We start from the raw sequence: 18,447 nt of genomic DNA, 5'->3' as shown, positions 1-18,447 counted from the left end.
TGGTATATGATATAGTGATTGTATATAAATCTTTGTAGTGATAATAGTATATAGATATTATACTATTTAATAATTACTCTCTACATTTATTACTTTCTTCGTATTGAGAAAGAAAAAATATGTACTGATAGTGCATGAGTTTGATATATTGTCATTGTATTATCAATCACTCATATCATTATTAACACTTTAAAAAAGTAATTTAATTGAATGGTGAATAATATAATGATTATGCATCAAACTCATACACTGTCAGTGTATAGATATTATATTCTTCTAATAAACATTTCACTTTCTGTATGTTGGGTAATTTTAGACTTTTAACATGACTTTAGATAAATTTGAGAGTTATAACTATTTTTACCATCTTTTACTAATTTATATGAATTAGGTAAAATTTATTTATAATTAAGTAAGGGTAGTATTTATTTGGCCAAAATCACTATAGTATCTAAATTAAAAGATAATCAATTATTACAAATTAAAATTTTAGTGTAATGTTTATGTATTGTCAGTGTAAATATTTATATATAATCAATACATTATTTATCATTCATTTATATTATTTTTTGTAAAATCATTTATGATTAAATATAAAAAATAAATAATAGAATAATAATATATAAAATTTGTGATGAAAAGTTGTAGATTTTGCGATTTGTTGGTGTCACAGCTTTCAGTGAATAGGATGAAATTGGATGACGTTGAGTTGGGCATTTCATGCTATGCAAGAAGCTGACAAATGAGGCAGCTGTTGATATAAGTGGAACTACATCACAATCACATTCGTGAATATTGAAATTGTGGCCAATTGAACATGCATATTGCTATGCTTTATTTATGTTTTTGTGACATTTACATTTATGTTCAACGTTAGTTGTGTGGTATGGAGTAACCTTTATATATAACTAGCCTCTTTATGTGTATTATTATGTCTGTCAACCTGCATTCCTATTGTTTTATATTGAGCGTATAGTTTTTACATGCTAGAACTTCTTACAAACAAATTATCTTCTTAAAAAGAATAAGTCAATAATCTTTGATCCAATTTTTTTTAAAACCTCTTCCAAGATGTGAAGTTTATCATCTAAAGCCATTTTTCACCGCAAAATTAAAGACAGAAAAAGACACATACTCAACTAAGGAGACTAATGAAAAACAATTGAAATCAAGAAAACTAGAAATTGGTCACCTTATAGAGTTGTCTAGACGCACGTAAGATCTTAGAATGAAAAAAGAGTAGAACTTTAACAGTTTCAAGTTAGTATGGAATGAAGAAAGAAAGAAAATATAAAGAGAGATTATGGGGAAAGAGAAGATATAAGGTGAAAATTTGTTGTTGCGGAAATTGAGTGAGAGAGTAATAGGAAGAATGTGTGCATGCATGGATGTGGATACATGTATGGCCTCTTCTTGTATTATTGTTTACTCATTCCTTCATGTCTTGATTGGTAGATAATACTAGATCCTGCAATACAAGTCTCTTTTTGGTGGACCTGGCGGTGGCGGAATAATTCTATTTTTGACTCTACTCCTTGGAACTCTACCTATGTCGCTAGGAATGTCCACCACGATCTTAAAGATTGGTTTTCTACTTATGTGCTCCCCATGGATGTTGTTATGGCTAGCACTCATTGAAGTCGTTGGTGATTGGTTGGGTAAAACTGAGTGTTGATGGTAGTGCTCTATTCGTGATCAAACTATTGGCGGAGGAGACGTTATCTAGAATCATGATGGAAATTGGCTTTCAAGTTTCTCTGGTAAGTTCGGAAGTGGGTCTCCCATTCTAGAAGAGCTTTTTGCTATTGAACACGAGCTTCAATTGGCTTGGGATCAAGGATATTATGTTGTAATCATAGAAAGTGATTGTCTTGAGGCAATTCAGATCATCATAAATAAGATGCAGGTTCAACTGCAGAAACTAAGATCAATTATCATCAACATCACTAGTTTGTTTAATAGAAATTTGGAGGTTTGTATTCAGCATATCTTTCGGGAAGGTAATATGATGGTTGATTTTATGAGCAAGCTTAAAGTGGGTCTAGATGTTTCTTTCATGTTGTGGGATATTTCACCTATAGAAGCCTTCAGTATACTACATATGGATTTGTACTTTATACTTTAGTTTTTTCCATTTACATTCTGATGTACCAAAAATTGCCTAAGTTTGAGCGATAAAAAGCCCAATGCTTTTTTATGGGAAATTTACTCACTTAGTGTAGTTTGACCAAATAATTACCGAAGTAGTGTAACTTTTTTGGTAATTACCAAAGTGGTGTATTATTATGGAAATCGGCTACCACATAGCCGTTTTACTTTCTCTTTTTCTCTTGGTCCGACCAAAATATGCAACCCCGATGGAGTTTATTTTTTTTTAATATTTTCCTTCACAAATCGCCATTAGAGAAGGAGTTTCTCCTTATTTTTTTAAATATATGTGTAAATCGTTAATGTAGTTGGAGTTTTAGCTTTTAATTTTTTTTTGTTTTTTTCCGTGCCCTAGCAGAATCGGTAATAGGATAGGAGTTTTAAGTTTTTTTATTTTAACTTCCATCTCACAAATCGGCAAGTTGCTCTTTACTTCTATAAAATCTCATACTACATCTTCTTACCCTAAAAACATATCGTCTGAAACTTGTTCCTAAAGTGAATTGCAGTACTCTTTCTCTTGCTGAACCTTGAAAGTGAAAGGCATTGTTCTATTTTTCGTTTGGAGCTATTCATTTCTTCCAGATTCTTACTTGATTATAGGTTAGTATTCTCAGTTGGAGCTATTATATTTTTTCCTAATCTTTTTAACTTCGTTATATTTACTTTTTATATTTTTAATATTCTTACTTTGTTAAATGTAGATGGTTATTTTAAGGGACATTGTTAGTGCTTTTAGTAATGAAGAAGATATTGAAATATGCAGTGATGAGGAAGAGCTCGAATTCGGTGTTGGTTCATCTTGTAGAATAACATATAGTACTCCATCATCATTTTTTCGTAACACAAATTCTGAAGCTGGTCGTGATTTTGGTCATAGAATTGGTTTAATGAACAATAGTAATAATGATTTGTTTGTTGGATGCAATTTGAATCTAAAGAAGCCACAAAAAAATGCTATTAGAGAATTTCATATTAAAAATTCATTTGATTATGTTGTTGATGAGTGTAGACCAGATAGATATGTTGGGAAATGTAGACATTTTGGTGCCGGATGTGAGTGGCAAATTTGTGCTTCTTATAACGTTAAGCGTGACATTTGAGAGATTAAAAAAATTAATGGATCACACAGTTGTGTATCTATGTTGGTTTCCCAAGATCACAGCAAATTAAATTCATCATTCATTTCAAACCTTGTTGTTAATTTGGTATCTGCAAATCCAAGTATACCAACTAAGACACTAGTGAAGGAGGTTGTTAGTCGTTTTGGTTATACAGTGACATATAGAAAGGCGTGGACAACAAAACAAATGGCATTGACAAATATTTATGGTGACTGGGAAAGATCATACAATGAATTACCACGTTGGAAAATGTTGTACAATATTTCTGTCCTAGTACAATTGTGAAATATCAAACACATCATCATATTTCAAATGGCATGGAAGACCCTAATCGATTCGTTCTGGATAGAGTATTTTGAGCTTCCAAACCATGTATTGATGGGTTTGCATATTGCAAACCAATTATACAAGTGGGTGGAACATTTTTAACTGGGAAATATACTGGAACATTACTTATAGCGAGTTCACAAGACGGAAATAGACGAGTATGTCTAGTTGTTTTTGCCATTGTTGAAGGAGAGACGAAAGAAGCTTGGGAGTGGTTCTTTTACAACGTTAAGACTTATATTACCCCTCAACCAAACCTATGTATCATATCAGATAGGGGGACAGGTTTATTAGTTGCACTCTGAAGCGATGTAATAGGATGGTCTAGTGAACAGTCAGTTTATTGCATTCGTCATCTTACTAGTTACTTCAATAAGAAATTTCGAGATTCTGATCTCAAAGACAAAGTCGTACAAATGGGAATGTATTAATTATATTTGAAATTTATAATATTTTTTATGTTATGGATTGATATAATTTTATATTTAATTTTTAGGTTATGAGTTGATGCAACCGTGGTTTGAGCGGATGTTGAATTTGTTGCGGCAAAAACATTTGAGGGCTGGTGCATGGTTGGACCAGATTCCAAAATAAAAGTGGACTCAAGCATACGATGAAGGTAGACGTTTTTGGCACATGACAATGAATCTTGCAGAATGCATTAATGGTGTTTTGAAAGGATCTATAGCTCTTCCTATCACAGTCCGTGTGAGAGCAACATACTATGGGCTAAATGAATGGTTCATTCAACATCGGAATGAAGCTTCTAATATGATTAGGGCAGGGCATATATATTGCGAAGAGTTAACAAAAGTGATTAAAGAAAATCAGCAACAATCTACTTGTCAACTAGTTCGTACTTTTTCACGGGAGACCGGAATCTCTGAGGTTGAAGTTGTATCTAGATCTAGTGGTCGACAACTGAGGGTTTACACTGTTAAACTAGCTGACAATTAGTGTGATTGTGGAGAATTTCAATCATTAAGATTGTCATGCTCTCATGCAATCGCAACATGGCTTCATTAGCTTTATATTGTGGTCAATTTATCTCACTAATTTACCGGCTGGATAATCTTGTTAAGGCATATGGATGTCAGTTTCAACCGATTGGTAATGAAGAATATTGACCCCCTTATTCAGGATCAATATTCATTCTCAATCCTCTTATGCGTAGGAAAAGAAGTGGAAGACCAAAAATTACACGCATTCATAATGAGATTGATGAAGTTCCTATTGAAAAAATTAAAAAATATGGATGGTGTAGAACCGATGGACATAATAGAAAGACATGTTCACTACGAAGTAGAGAACTTGGGGAGAGTTCTAAACAACCTTTCCATAATGAGTAGTTTATACTTTTGTAATTCTTTTCATATGTGAGCTATTACCTAAATTAATTGAACAAGAGAAAATACTTTCATAATATTTATTTTTTTGTTCACGTGATGAAGAAGAGATGGGTTTGAACAAGACAACTGATTCAACGTGATTCCCTGGTAAGTGACAATGCAATGCAAGATAGTGAATGACAATACAATGTAATGCAAGATAGTGAATGACAATACAAGATATTGAGTGAATGACAAATAGCAAATGCAGAGATTCCCTGGTAAAAGTGAAATGCATGTGAGATGGAGAGGCTATTCAAAGTGAAATGAATGGTCATTCAATGTGAATGTAAATCAATGTGATTCCATTGTCATTATGTGCAATGTGATTCCCTTGTCATTACGTGTAAATAAATGTAATATCCAACAAAATTATCATACAGGTAGAATAGTAAACATAAATCGGCAATGCCTTAGCCGATTTCTTTGCATATTATACTCACTCAAAAATCGGTAATAAGGTTGTCGATTTCCTTACAATATTTCCAAAAAATGAAATTGGCAATGAAGTTGACGATTTTGGATTATGCATTTTATATTATACTCACTTAAAAATCGGCAATAAGGTTGTCAATTTCTTTGTATTTCCAAAAATTGAAATTGGTAATAAGGTTGACGATTTTGGATTATGCACTTATAAAATTAAATTACACTCTACTCAATATAAAATCGGCAATAAGGTTGCCGTTTTCTTTGCATTATTTCCAAGAATTGAAATTGGCAATATGGTTGACGATTTTGGATTATGCATTAATAAAATTAAATTGCATTGTACTCACTAAAAAATCGGCAATATGGTTGTCGATTTCTTTGCATTATTTCAAAAAATTGAAATTGGCAATGTGGTTACACGTGAATATAAATTTCAGTCACTCAAAATCACTATAAATTGACATATACATTTCACTAACTCGCATCCACTCTTCACACTTTCTTCAAACTTCCTTCACTCCTTCTTTACACTTTGTTCTCACTTTCTTCACATATACACAATTTCTGATGGAGTATCTTAATCCATGGCCAATTGACATTTCACTACTTATAATGCAAAATGATCATATATCAAACAATGTTTGGAATGGCATTGAATATGCTTTTCGGCCTAGATCTTGTTTCTGGCAATCACTACCTTCTGAACTAGTTTTGCAAGTTATCTGTAACACTGCTTTTGGTAACTTGTTGACACTTGGAGCAGTAGAAATCAACAATCATCTACTATTAGCATCTACTATTAGCATTGATCGAGAGATGGAGACCGGAAACACATACTTTTCACTTTCCATGTGGAGAGGCCATCGTCACTCTTGAGGGTGTGGCTTACCAACTTGGCATTTCGATAGAAGGAGAAGTTGTTACCGAAGTGGCAAGTACGGATTGGGAAGCACTTTGCATCCGGTTGTTAGGTGTTGTTCTAGTAGGTAACGAATTAATGGGGCAGAGAGTGAAAGTCATTTGGCTTGAGAGGACAGTTCGTGATCTCCCTGAGAATGATATTGAAGTTGTTATTGAACAACATGCTAGAGCATTTATTCTGAGAATGATCGGAGGATTTCTCATGCCAGATACATCAGGTAACCGAGTCCACCTTATGTATCCCCCATTGCTTGAGGACTTAACGGAGATATTCCAATACAGTTGGGGCTCAGCTGTATTGGCTTGTCTTTATCAAGGACTATATCGTGCAGCAATAATTAGTTATCAAAAAGAGAATGGCGGATGTCTACTACTCCTTCAATCATGGGCATATGATCGCATTGAAAATCTTGCACCAAGATTGCATGACCCAACAACACCTTATTTTCCATTAGTGAAAAGGTATATATTAATTTTATCATTATATGTAAATTTTTAATTAAGAAAATTGATTCAATTTTTTGTACTAACTAACAATGATTAATAATAGGTGGTCACAATATTTAATCACCACCAATATCCATGGACATGTTGTTAATATCATACGTGCAATGTTTGACCGTATGCGTGTTGATCAGGTATATTTATATTTATATTTGTATATTTTATGTACAAATGTATATTATTTATGTTTGAATAGTTTTAGGTAGAAATAATAAGTCAAACTTTCATTCTGTTTGAATATTTTTTATGTTAACTTTTTTAGTAATGTTTTTGCTAGTTTCGGTGGATATCATATTACCAACTGCCTTTCCTGCCAAACGTATCAGAGAGAAGCTGATCACGTGTGCCACTAATATGTTTCGCAATTTTGGAATGGCACCCTACTGATCGGGTTATGAGGCAATTTGGTTTTGGTCAACCAATTCCAAAAGATCCAGTAAATTGTGATAAACTTCATAAAGTTGACTTACGTGGCAAAACTGATTGTGACTTGCCACATAAGCATCGTCGCTGGATTCAAATATGGAATAATTGGGATAACTATGTGGTCGAGGGTTTACTCGCAAACACCCTACCTTTGAACCACTACTCTGAGTATATGCAGTGGTAATTAAAAGGACTAGAAGATACATATCTAGAGATTGAGTACACTATGATGGAATGGTAATTTTTTTTATAAATTAAACTTTCTCTTTAATTATATTATTTACTTCTAATTTTCTCTAAAACTTTTAGTACACATTTGCAAAAAGAATTTGTGATCAGAGTCATCCTTCAGCTTCACTTATAAATCTCACACAATCTTTATGTGACGTCTTCTCATCTGGTCGTGAAATGATGGGAGCATTGGCTGAACTATACCCCAATGCATACTCTATCCATATTGATGAATCTCCTCCTACTCATCATTATCATATACCGGAAACTAACTCTCCGCAACGAACTCCAGCTGATAGTCATTCTCAAGGACATACTTCATCAGTTACTCCTCAACAACAACAACAACAACAAACGTATGAGTTCGCAAATTATAATTATTCATATAATTATTTGTCATCAAATTCTCAAATCTCACTACCATCAATGTTTGCTATTACTTCAACTACACCATTGTCGGCATTCAATTCTCAACAATATTATTGTTCTACTATGTCGTCTACAAACATTTCTGGTATACAACATACTAATGACGAAGTTCTGCTTGAGGATGTTGATGAAGATGAAGATGGCTCAGATGATGAGGAGCCACAGTTGGCGACACTGTAGAAGGAAAATCTCACAACGAAATGAACAACAATTAAGAGTTCAACCGCTAAGAGAGAAAAAAACCACCTTCATTTGACACTTCATCACATAGACGTTATTAAAGTTGTTTCGGATTTAATGTATTAAAATTTTAATATTATAATTTTTTTTTTCTTAATAATATTAGTGTTGCAAGATATAGTAATAGGTTAGTAATGAACAAAATAAAACTCATTTCTTAAGATAAAAAGTTAAACTCATTTCTTATAATTAGTAAAACTCCACATACATTGCCGATTCTGTTAGGGCAAGGAATAAACAAAAAAAAAGCTAAAACTCCAACAACATTGCCGATTTACACATATATAAAAATAAAAAACCTAAAACTCCAACATCATTGCTGATTTACACACATATTAGCTAAAACTCCGACTACATTAAAGATTCACACATATATTTTAAAAAAGTAAGGAGAAACTCTTTCTCCAATGACGATTTGTGAAGGAAAATATTAAAAAAAAATAAACTCCACCGGGGCTGCCGATTTTGGTAGGACCAAGAGAAAAAGAAAAAGTAAAACGGCTATGAGGTAACCAATTTCCATAAAAATGCACCACTTTAATAATTACCAAAAAAGTTATACTACTCCAATAATTATTTGGTCAAACTACACTGACTAAGTAAATTTCCCCTTTTTTACTTTCAAATAACATTGAAACCACCAATATTTGCATTCACTCATTAACATACAATTTTGAAACCATCAATGCTTTAATGCATTCATTAATGTTTTATCAACAAGACGTTAGTCTATGGTATAAGGTTTCGCTAAATCTTTAAGGGTTACTAAAATATTAAAAGTTTGATTTATGTGAGTGACACTTGTTGAGAGTGGCAGTCACATACATCGAAAAGTATTAGTTTCTTACCATGAAATAAATAGATACTCTTAGTAGTATCAAAAACATGGCTTAATGCTTGCATAATTTCTAAATAAATATAGAAAATGGAAAATTTGGAATATATAAAATATACTTGTTCAATTACATAATTGTCATTTATTCATGTTTTACATTTATGTAGTAGTATAGATGAATCAAGATCTTAAAATTATAATACATATTTATTTTATTATTCAATTATTATTTGAATAGAGAAACATTTCAATTTAGTATACCAATTTTATCTTAAAAAATTAATTATCAAATTATTCATAACTTTCATTGTTGTGATGAACGTTAGTCTCTCCATGACTTTGGGTAAAGATGAAGGGAGTAAACACTCATTAAGTAATAAAGTAAATATTAAGTAAATCAACAAAATCAATATATTTATCAAGGCACGTATTTTAGGTAGAATATAACAGATAAATAAAAAAATATTTTAATATTATGGATAATAAAGACTGTAACATAGGACACATTTTCTGTTTATATTTAAACTTTAAAGGCTTTAATCTATTTTTATTTTTGATACAGTATAACCATGCCCTTAAAAAAGTATAATCATTTTACATATAGATTAATAAATAAATACAAAAATAGTGTTGCGCAAATGATTTTACTTTAGTGTTAAATTGATGTGGCAAATAAAGTGTCAAACCAACGTCTCATGTTTTAGTAAAGATTAAAAACATATCTAATATAAGTATAAATAAAAACCTACCCTTTACCCTTTACTTTGTTTTTTTCTGAGGTTAACATCATCTTCTGTATTAGAGAATCTAATATTGAACTCGCATTATAACATACGATGATATTCAATGATTCAGATTTGTAATCATTTTTAAATTAAAAAATTGTAAATATTTTCTTCCCCTCACATTTATTAAAGAGAAATTCCCATTCATTTTTTACATCAAAATGGCTTAATTACTAAAATAAAATTAAAAGACGATTCCCTCGACCCTCCTATTCTTCTTTGTGGTAAACCCTAAACAACCCAATTCTTCATCATTAACCTCAAACACATTAATTCCCACCAAAGCCACAACAAAAAATAGCAAAATTAGTAAAGATTGAACCATAACAACTAAAAGGTTACGCTAAGATAACATAGAATTTCCCTATTAGTAATATTAACTACAAATTAAGCAACAAAAAATAACAAATAGATAAGAAAGTTGTATTTTGGGCCTTATTTGTGCAAAGTTAGAAGGTATGCTCTAAAGTGGTAGAGAGAGTAATACTGAACCATTATTTTTTGCTTTTTCTATGAACATTAATATATAATTGTCTTCATCATTAAGGTTCTAAAATCAGACTTTATTTAGGGAAAGATATGCAATGACTATTTATAGTATAGCAAATGAAAGTGGTAGCATTCTGCAATTTCAAAAAAAGGCAAGTAATTCAGTGGCCAACCAAGTTCAATATAATTTGGAATACTAAGAATTTAACTTCCTACACTTGCAACTTGAATGAAAAATTTGTCAACAGTGTTATAGATATATTTTCCTTTAAAACACTGCTTCAGTTTCAACATGAAGAGTTGATTAAAAACTTCACAGCAATATCTATACTGCCTCAGGTGCATCTTTTTTTACTTGTTTTCAGTGACATTACAATTTACAAGACCTGACTTATAAACTACAGCCCTTCTGATCACCTTTCAAATCAACAAAATGGTGCCTGAAGAAATCTAGAACAGTTTCAACGATCACGCGGCGGCATTTCAACAAGGGCAAAAAAACAGTCAGTTTGTCAGACATTTGGAACACTACATTCAGCTAGACATGGAGGTTAGTCTATGATTAGCCTTGAGCGATAGCTAGAACTTCCTCGGGCTCGCAGTCTTCTGCTGAGATTAAAGAAGCAGACTGAATCTTTCCAGTATGATCGAGACGCATCAAAATAACTCCTCTGAAAAATTCACCAAACACAACAGTCAGTAAGGAAGCTCACGGAAGGCTCCTCGAAATGTGTCAATTACGATGCCATGTGATTTCTTGCTTGTCGCAAATAATATATCAAATAGAATGCAACAAAAGACTGTTCAAACAACCAAAAATTGACTGTGTACTGCACTATCCTTCATATAATACACATGCAGAGAGGCTAACTCCTAGAAGTAAATTATCCTCGATTTGTTTATCTAGCAAAAGTTATAGGCTTATAGCCGTAACGATACAGAAATTAAATAAGCTACAAAAAAATGGTACTGGGATTCAATCTTACCTTGCAAAACGAGATTGTATTGAAATATCGCGAACCTTTATTCTGTTGACTGTTCCACTTTGGCTCACAAGAACCACTTGTTCATCACTTTCACCATCCTCTGGTAGACACAATGACATTTTATGGTAACAGACAATTTTAAAAGCAGCAAAATTACTACTTGTAATTATCAGAACTGTAACTAAAGATATCAATGTTGTACTAAATGTAACATTGATAAAATACCTGCTAATGAGAAGCCTACAATAAAAACAGCAGCCAAGCGATCCTTGGCAGCAAACTGGTAGAAAAGTAAGAAAAGACACGAAGCACTTTAAATAAACAGAAGAGTTCATTACTGTGAAAAAGTGAAATTTCAGTGAGTTTAAATACCTTGTATCCTATCAAACCAATCCGATTCAAAGGTGACATGCGGAAACTGCTTAAAGGAACCCGTTTTCCATAACCGCTTTCGGAAACAAACAACAACCATGGGCCACTTTGCCTCTTTGCACTGTAGGCATAAAATAAAATATGTCAAGGATGTCCAATAATTCCATCAACATTGCCTCGCCGATAAAAATAGTCAGCACAAACGCTAAACCCTTCCTATCTGTGCATTTCGAGCCGTGTTCAATAGCTAAGGGCAGAATACAAGTGGATGTGACATCTATTTCTCTATAAAGTTTACATAAGACAAAACTATCATATATTTTGAAAGAGCAAAATGGACAAAAAGTTATACAAAAAAACTAATAGATCTCAACCTTTTTAAGCATAGTACAACAAACTGGTTCTGAAGACCAAAGAATCCTCCAAACGCAAAAACCATTTCATAACTCAGAATTTTATAATTTAAATATATTTGAACTTTCCGAGGAATTCCAAACTTAGGGCTTCGATTGGTAACATTAAACTATAACATAGCTGCCCAGTGCAAAACTAAATTCATGTTCGAGAATCATTACATATACAGCAATTTACTGGACAAATATCAAATAAGAACAAATACAGAAAGAAACTAAATATACTAATTTAGACTGTTGGGCTTAAAATGTCTCTATCATGGAAACACGAAAATTGTCATCCAGTAAGAAAACAAATCAGACAAGGAAAAAACGAAGCAAATCAGGCATAAATCTAATACCTATCAATACGTTATCAACATAAGCATGCAGGAACCCTAAACCCTAAAATAAAAATAAAGGATACCTATGCTATCAGATCAATGGATTATAAATGTAATATTACTTAATAAGCAATACCAATACAATATCAATCAAGGAGATTGGATCATGGAATATTCATCTTGACAAGAAATTATCTACATAATATGATAAAATATGTATCAAAATGTATCAAACACACAAGGGCTATAGCTCAGTTTGAGCTTAAAATGTCTCTATCATGGAAAAACGAAAATTATCATCCAGTAAGAAAACAAATCAGACAAGGAAAAAACGAAGCAAATCAGGCATAAATCTAATAGCTATCAATACATTATCAACATAAGCATGCAGGAACTTGGTGTTATTACCGGCTATCAGGAAATATTGATACAGTTTCCAAGTTATTCCACGAGGCTGCAGATATAATGTCCACGCTCGCCATCCTATCCCCTTCTTTGAGTCTCATTGCCACTGCTCCCCTTGTATTTCTTCCTAGTGTGCGAATCTGAGTTTAAACCAAGACATAGTAGGGTCAAAAACAAAATTGTACCATGACACGCCATGCAAACAAAATGCAAAACAGTTAAGCAATGTAAGGGTATAATTCTCTTTTGATAATTATAGTTTCTGTAGAAATATAGAGATAAAAGTCGATACTTCATAAATTTATATTACAGCCATTTAAAGCCTGTTATGGAGCAACATGCTTTTATGTTCCCTCTCTGTCATTCATCCCCTTTTTCATCTTACTCCTTTTCTTTGTCTTCTCTTTTCATTTTCACTTTAATACATTTCATTAATAATTAAGAAAATCACACATTGTTTTCATTTCGATTTTGTTTCCTATTTTCGAAGTTTTAGAAAGTGAAGGGTGAAAACATGAAATATTGTTCTTACCATTTCTGAAAATTCAAATGATACAAAAAATTATTATACAAAAAAATGAGAAACTATAATGAAATATTATGTTTTCAATTAACATACGTAGATCAGAATTTAAATTTATGGTAACAAAGGCAAGAACAAGCTTCAATTCTAACTATATTAAAGATTCGAAAGTCAATCACATGGAATGATGACTTAGATTTTTCACAGACTAAATAGCAATTAGAGTAAATACCCATTTTAGTCCCTCATATTTTTCGACCTTAGTACCTTACCAGTTTAGTCCTTCAAAAAAGAAAGACCTAATATGGTCCCCAAAAATTTCAAATGTGGGTCAAATTAGTCTTTTTGAGGTCAAATTAGTCCCTACCAAGTGTTGTAAAACATGCTAAAAAGGACTAATTTGACCTACATTTGAAATTTTTGGGAATCATTTTAGGTCTTTTCTTTTTTGAAGGACTAAATTGGCAAGGTCAAGAAATATGAGGGACTAAAATGAGTATTTACTCTAGCAATTATTAGCACTTAAGGTGTGCCAAACTATTTAAGTCAATAACAAGATTAAATATAAGGTAAGTCGTAAGCTAAATTGAAGCCTTAGTAATGGTGGAATTGAAGATTTTCAGGAAGGGGAAATGGGTACAAGTAAAAGGATTAAAGGAAAGGAAAATTAAATATAAAAAAATTGGTAGGACATTGACATAAGTTTTCCTTAGTCTTGGTAAGATGCTTAGCACCAATTCAACAGAGTTATTTTATGGAGATCATGCTATATCGATAAGATTAGTTCACATGAATTCAAACTTTTATTTTCAATGAATTTCTTCACAGATATATCTGTGTAAGTCACCCATATTAGAATGTTCACAGAATCAAAAAAAAATTACAAAAGAATTAGAAATAAGAACAGTAACTTGCCTTACTGCATAGGCTCAGTATGACCATTCCATTGTGTGAAGCCATGGCCACAAAGTCATCATTTGTGCAATGACGGACCCATTTCAGCTCATCACCAGGAACCTTTCAAATTTAAATGGTGTGGATGAATAATATTGATAGCTGAGTATGTTAACCACTAATCTAAAAGTAGCATAATACAATGAAGAAAAAGCAATGTAATTGTAGAGAACTCAAAGAAGAGAACAAACCAACTGAATTGCAATGATTCCAGTCGACCTGATAGACGAAAAAGAATTCAAGGGTACTCTCTTGATATAGCCTTGCATTGTAAGCATCAGCAAAAACTGATCATCAGCAAACTCGCTCACAGGAATAATGGATGTTATCCTTTCACCGTCAGATAAAGATAGGATCTGACTCAAATGTAACAACAAAGAAAAAAGATAGTTATTTTAAGCACTTGTGTTTCAGGTCCTTATTTATTTAAGCATTATATGAAATAATAGTAATCATACTAATAATAATGATAATGCAAGATTAGAAGTGTAAAAAAGTAACACTTAGGTAAACACTCAAATCCAACTTTCTTTCTCCAGTTCTCTCTGTAGTATTCCCTCCGTCCCATAAAGACAGTAAACATTTGTACAAAAATAGTACAATTTACTATCTTTATGGGACAGAGGGAGTACATAACTACATTATCCCACTTTCTCTTTGAACCTTTGTTATCACAAGCCTTTAGGTGTATGACAAATTTTACACACATGTATCATATAAGCACACACATTGTGATCAACTTCAAGCCTTCAACCAAGAGCAAGTCTTGACGTACTAAAACGGTCAAATCTATAAATATTGTGTTTCATTGAATCAAAAGCTCACATGAGATAGATCAGTTATTACAAAACTGAACCCATATTCTGACTTCATTTAATTACTTGTTTTAGCTTTTAATGTATATGCTTCTTAAAGTAAAAAGAAGGCCAATTATTGTTCGACTGGCCTCAAACTTGGTATGCATGATCATGAGAACAACACTTGGTTCACCATTGATTTGATAAAATTCAAATTTACAATAAGTTATTCAACAGAGTAAGATAAAAGACTTATTTAAGCCTTCATATGCATACACATAGAACTACTGACTTTATTATTAAGAGAAATAAGAACAATTAATAATGATCATTAGATCTGACCAATGGATCTTTTCTAAATGAGCAAGATTATAAGATAAATGTGCATGACTTTTTTCAGTGGTAATGTGACACTAACCAACTTTTAATAATGGCCATGCAAGTATTGCATGGTCCCGATTTATTGTTCTCACATTCTTAAAATAAGAATTGTTCTCACTGGATGTCCCTGTATATATAAAATTCATAAATAACTCCATTACCTTCTCTTTTTAACTATTTCTATATCCACTTTTTTTTAACCTTTTTATTATAGGTATCTTATGCATATGCCAAATTTTCTGGCATGTTTGTGTCCACCTACACAGACAAGGAAGAGGACAGATAATAAATAATAAAAAATACCTGAAGAAGTGGTGTGCCAGCGGCAGTCCGGCTACACTCTGGAATTTTGTAGGCACGAGCTGAGTATACTATTCCCTTATCACTGAAAATTAAATTTGACAACCATTCCATTTTCAAATGTAGCTAAATCAGCAGAAACTCCATGATTTCAAATTGGTGGCACAAAAATGATAAAAATATAGGATTCAATGAAGCCATCTTTATGCCATTTCCTAGATAAAAGGACTCATTCAAGCCATTTCTTTTAAAGATTTGAGTTTTCTATAAATATCTAATATTCTACAGATACAATTCTCTTGACATTAAACGTTAAACAATAAATAATCTCAAATGTTTTCAGTCTTTGTCCTCTTTATTCTATATCAATCTAATTGTCTGAAAATCTAATTAGGCAGGAATTATATTTCATTTAACAACAGAACATAGGCGAACCTGAAATAAAGGACATGATCATGTGCACGACAGACGAGAAAGTCCGACATTGAATCATTAACTCTTAATTTCCCTACTGATTTGCCAATTGTTCCACGATTTTGTAGGTTAAAAGTGCTTGGCTTCATCCGCTTCACATAACCTTTTTCGCTAAGCGCCTGAAAGTAAAAGAGAAGCAGGAACAAATGAATCACTTAGTGACCTATAAATGGAAGAAGGAATGTGCAACATTAAGCTTTATACTCTGTCTGCCACATACCAATAGCATGTCTTCATTAGGAATAACATCAATGTCTTCAAGTTGACCATCATCTGTATCCTCCACAATTGAACGCCTTGGACCCGTAAACTTATTTTTCAGCTCAATTGCTTCTTGTTCTATAAGCTAAAATGTATGGGAAAGGGTCAAAATGGTCATCCTAAATAGATAAATAGAAGTTTTAGCAATGACAGTATCTACTTGAGTAACAGAAGAAATAACTGAGAGAAAATGTGCTTGATTAAAAGTCCCCCAGTACAGTTTACATATACTACAAGGAATTGAGGCCAAACCTAAAACACGCACTTGCAGGTTATTATGAATAACTAATCACATTTTTTAGCAACCTAATAGTCCCTAATGTGTCATGAGTCCTGGTAGAGAACAATACATTCAAGATCTCTAGTAAGTTTTTTTGCATTGATTTTCTTGATTTGCCATGGATCAGCATATTCTTACATAGATTTACATGCTTCCTCCTTTGTTTAACTTTCTTCTTGTGTTGGGCTACTGTATGGCTCATTGTTAAGGAAGCTTAATTCCTATTCTTGGATTTATTGCTTAGTTCATTGGCCCAGTTTGGGTATCTGGCAACATAGCCGAGTAGTTTGCCGTTTTTCCTTCAGGATGCAAGCCATTTCTCGGGCCATTTCAAGTTGTTTAAAGACAATATGAGCAATAAAGCAGATTATTTTTTTCGCATTCCAGACATATACTAGTCGTCTAGCTGTGCATCGTTGTCCCCCCAACAGGGTTTGTGATGCCTCATTTTTCTGTTTTGCCTCTCCAACTACAATGTTTGTTGCACTTGTTGTATTATTCAAGTTATTTTTTAAGTCAGATTTGTAGCAAGTTGAAAGCTTTGTAAAGTTCAGCTTGAGGGATGTGTCAAAATACTAGCTTAGATAAGATTCATTAACAAAGTGGTAAATTTAACATGTTAGAATGTTAGTTAATTATATCTAAGTAGTCAATAGTGCGCTATCGTGCTAGGATAGCAGCATTGCGGTGGTTGCCGGCCCTCCACCGTGACAGAGGGGAGTGTAGTGGTGCGAATGGTCGTCACGCCTTTCACAGGTCAGAAAGCAGTGACCTCACGGGCCAAATCGCGGGTCAAAACCCGCTCCAACAAGGTTGTGCAATGGAACCCTAATTTTTAAAGGGGAAAAGCCATTTTTGCCCTTATTTTTTAATATGTGGCAACAAGGCTGTGTGGAACCATAGTTTTGAAAGAGGGAAAACCCTTTTTGCCCTTATTTTTAAATACATGGCAAAGTTTTTTTAGGGTTTTGGGTAATTTACCCCTCCCTCTTCTTCTCTCTTCTAACATGAAACCTCATGTTCTCCTTCTTTTCCTCTTTCTGCAGCAGAAATATGTGAAACCCTCTCCCCCTTTTTCCCTCTCCCCCTTCCCTTTTTTCCCTTCCTCTCCCCCCTTCCCCTTCCCTTCCTTCTATGAATTTCTTTTTGTTTTCCCTCTTTCATGTGCAACACTTTCCGAGTTTCCGATTTTAATGTATTACTTATATTTTTTTGTTTTCCTTTTATTTCCTGCTTCCCTTCCTTTTGTGAGTTTCTTTTTGTTGTCAAAGCTTAAAGAGTATGAATTACTTATATCTTTTATGTTCTTTGGTATATTTGTATATTTATATGTGGAGGGTTTAACATATAATTTTGTGTATTTTAAGTTTTTCTTTGTGTATTTATATGTTTAGAATAAAAATAACTTACATTTTTCCCCTTAGTTGTAGCGCTCATCCCGCTACCTGCTATAGTGTTTTTGGGCTCGACTGTTGTGGTCCGCTATCCGCAATTGACTACCTAGAATTATTGTTAAGACTGCAGCTAATAGCTTAATTAGCTCAAAAATTAGTCTGATTGGATTATGTACTTAGTCACTCACAGTACACTCAATTTCTCTCAAACAGTTTCAACTTTTACCATTCAGTATTTTCACTACATTTATATTTCCCCACTTGAAGGAATAGCATGACCCAACATGTGTAAAATATCTCTGCTA

General features: G+C 32.8%; 1 protein-coding gene across 1 annotated transcript in view; it reads right to left on the bottom strand.

Moving 5' to 3' along the window:
- Window positions 10,528–18,447, bottom strand: part of LOC109359716 (DNA gyrase subunit A, chloroplastic/mitochondrial-like) — a 17,969-nt gene continuing 10,049 nt past the window's right edge. The window contains exons 7-16 of the mRNA XM_019604413.1: window positions 16,428–16,553; window positions 16,169–16,326; window positions 15,737–15,818; window positions 14,447–14,611; window positions 14,217–14,318; window positions 12,782–12,918; window positions 11,638–11,758; window positions 11,491–11,545; window positions 11,266–11,365; window positions 10,528–10,950 (exon numbers count right to left, since the gene is read on the bottom strand). Coding sequence (XP_019459958.1) covers window positions 10,842–10,950; window positions 11,266–11,365; window positions 11,491–11,545; window positions 11,638–11,758; window positions 12,782–12,918; window positions 14,217–14,318; window positions 14,447–14,611; window positions 15,737–15,818; window positions 16,169–16,326; window positions 16,428–16,553 — 1,155 coding nt within the window. The 3' untranslated portion in view covers window positions 10,528–10,841. The remainder of the gene's footprint in view (window positions 10,951–11,265; window positions 11,366–11,490; window positions 11,546–11,637; window positions 11,759–12,781; window positions 12,919–14,216; window positions 14,319–14,446; window positions 14,612–15,736; window positions 15,819–16,168; window positions 16,327–16,427; window positions 16,554–18,447) is intronic.

The sequence above is a fragment of the Lupinus angustifolius genome, chromosome LG11 (assembly GCF_001865875.1).
Source record: "Lupinus angustifolius cultivar Tanjil chromosome LG11, LupAngTanjil_v1.0, whole genome shotgun sequence".
Lineage (NCBI taxonomy): Eukaryota > Viridiplantae > Streptophyta > Magnoliopsida > Fabales > Fabaceae > Lupinus > Lupinus angustifolius.
This window is presented reverse-complemented; position numbering and strand designations above follow the sequence as displayed.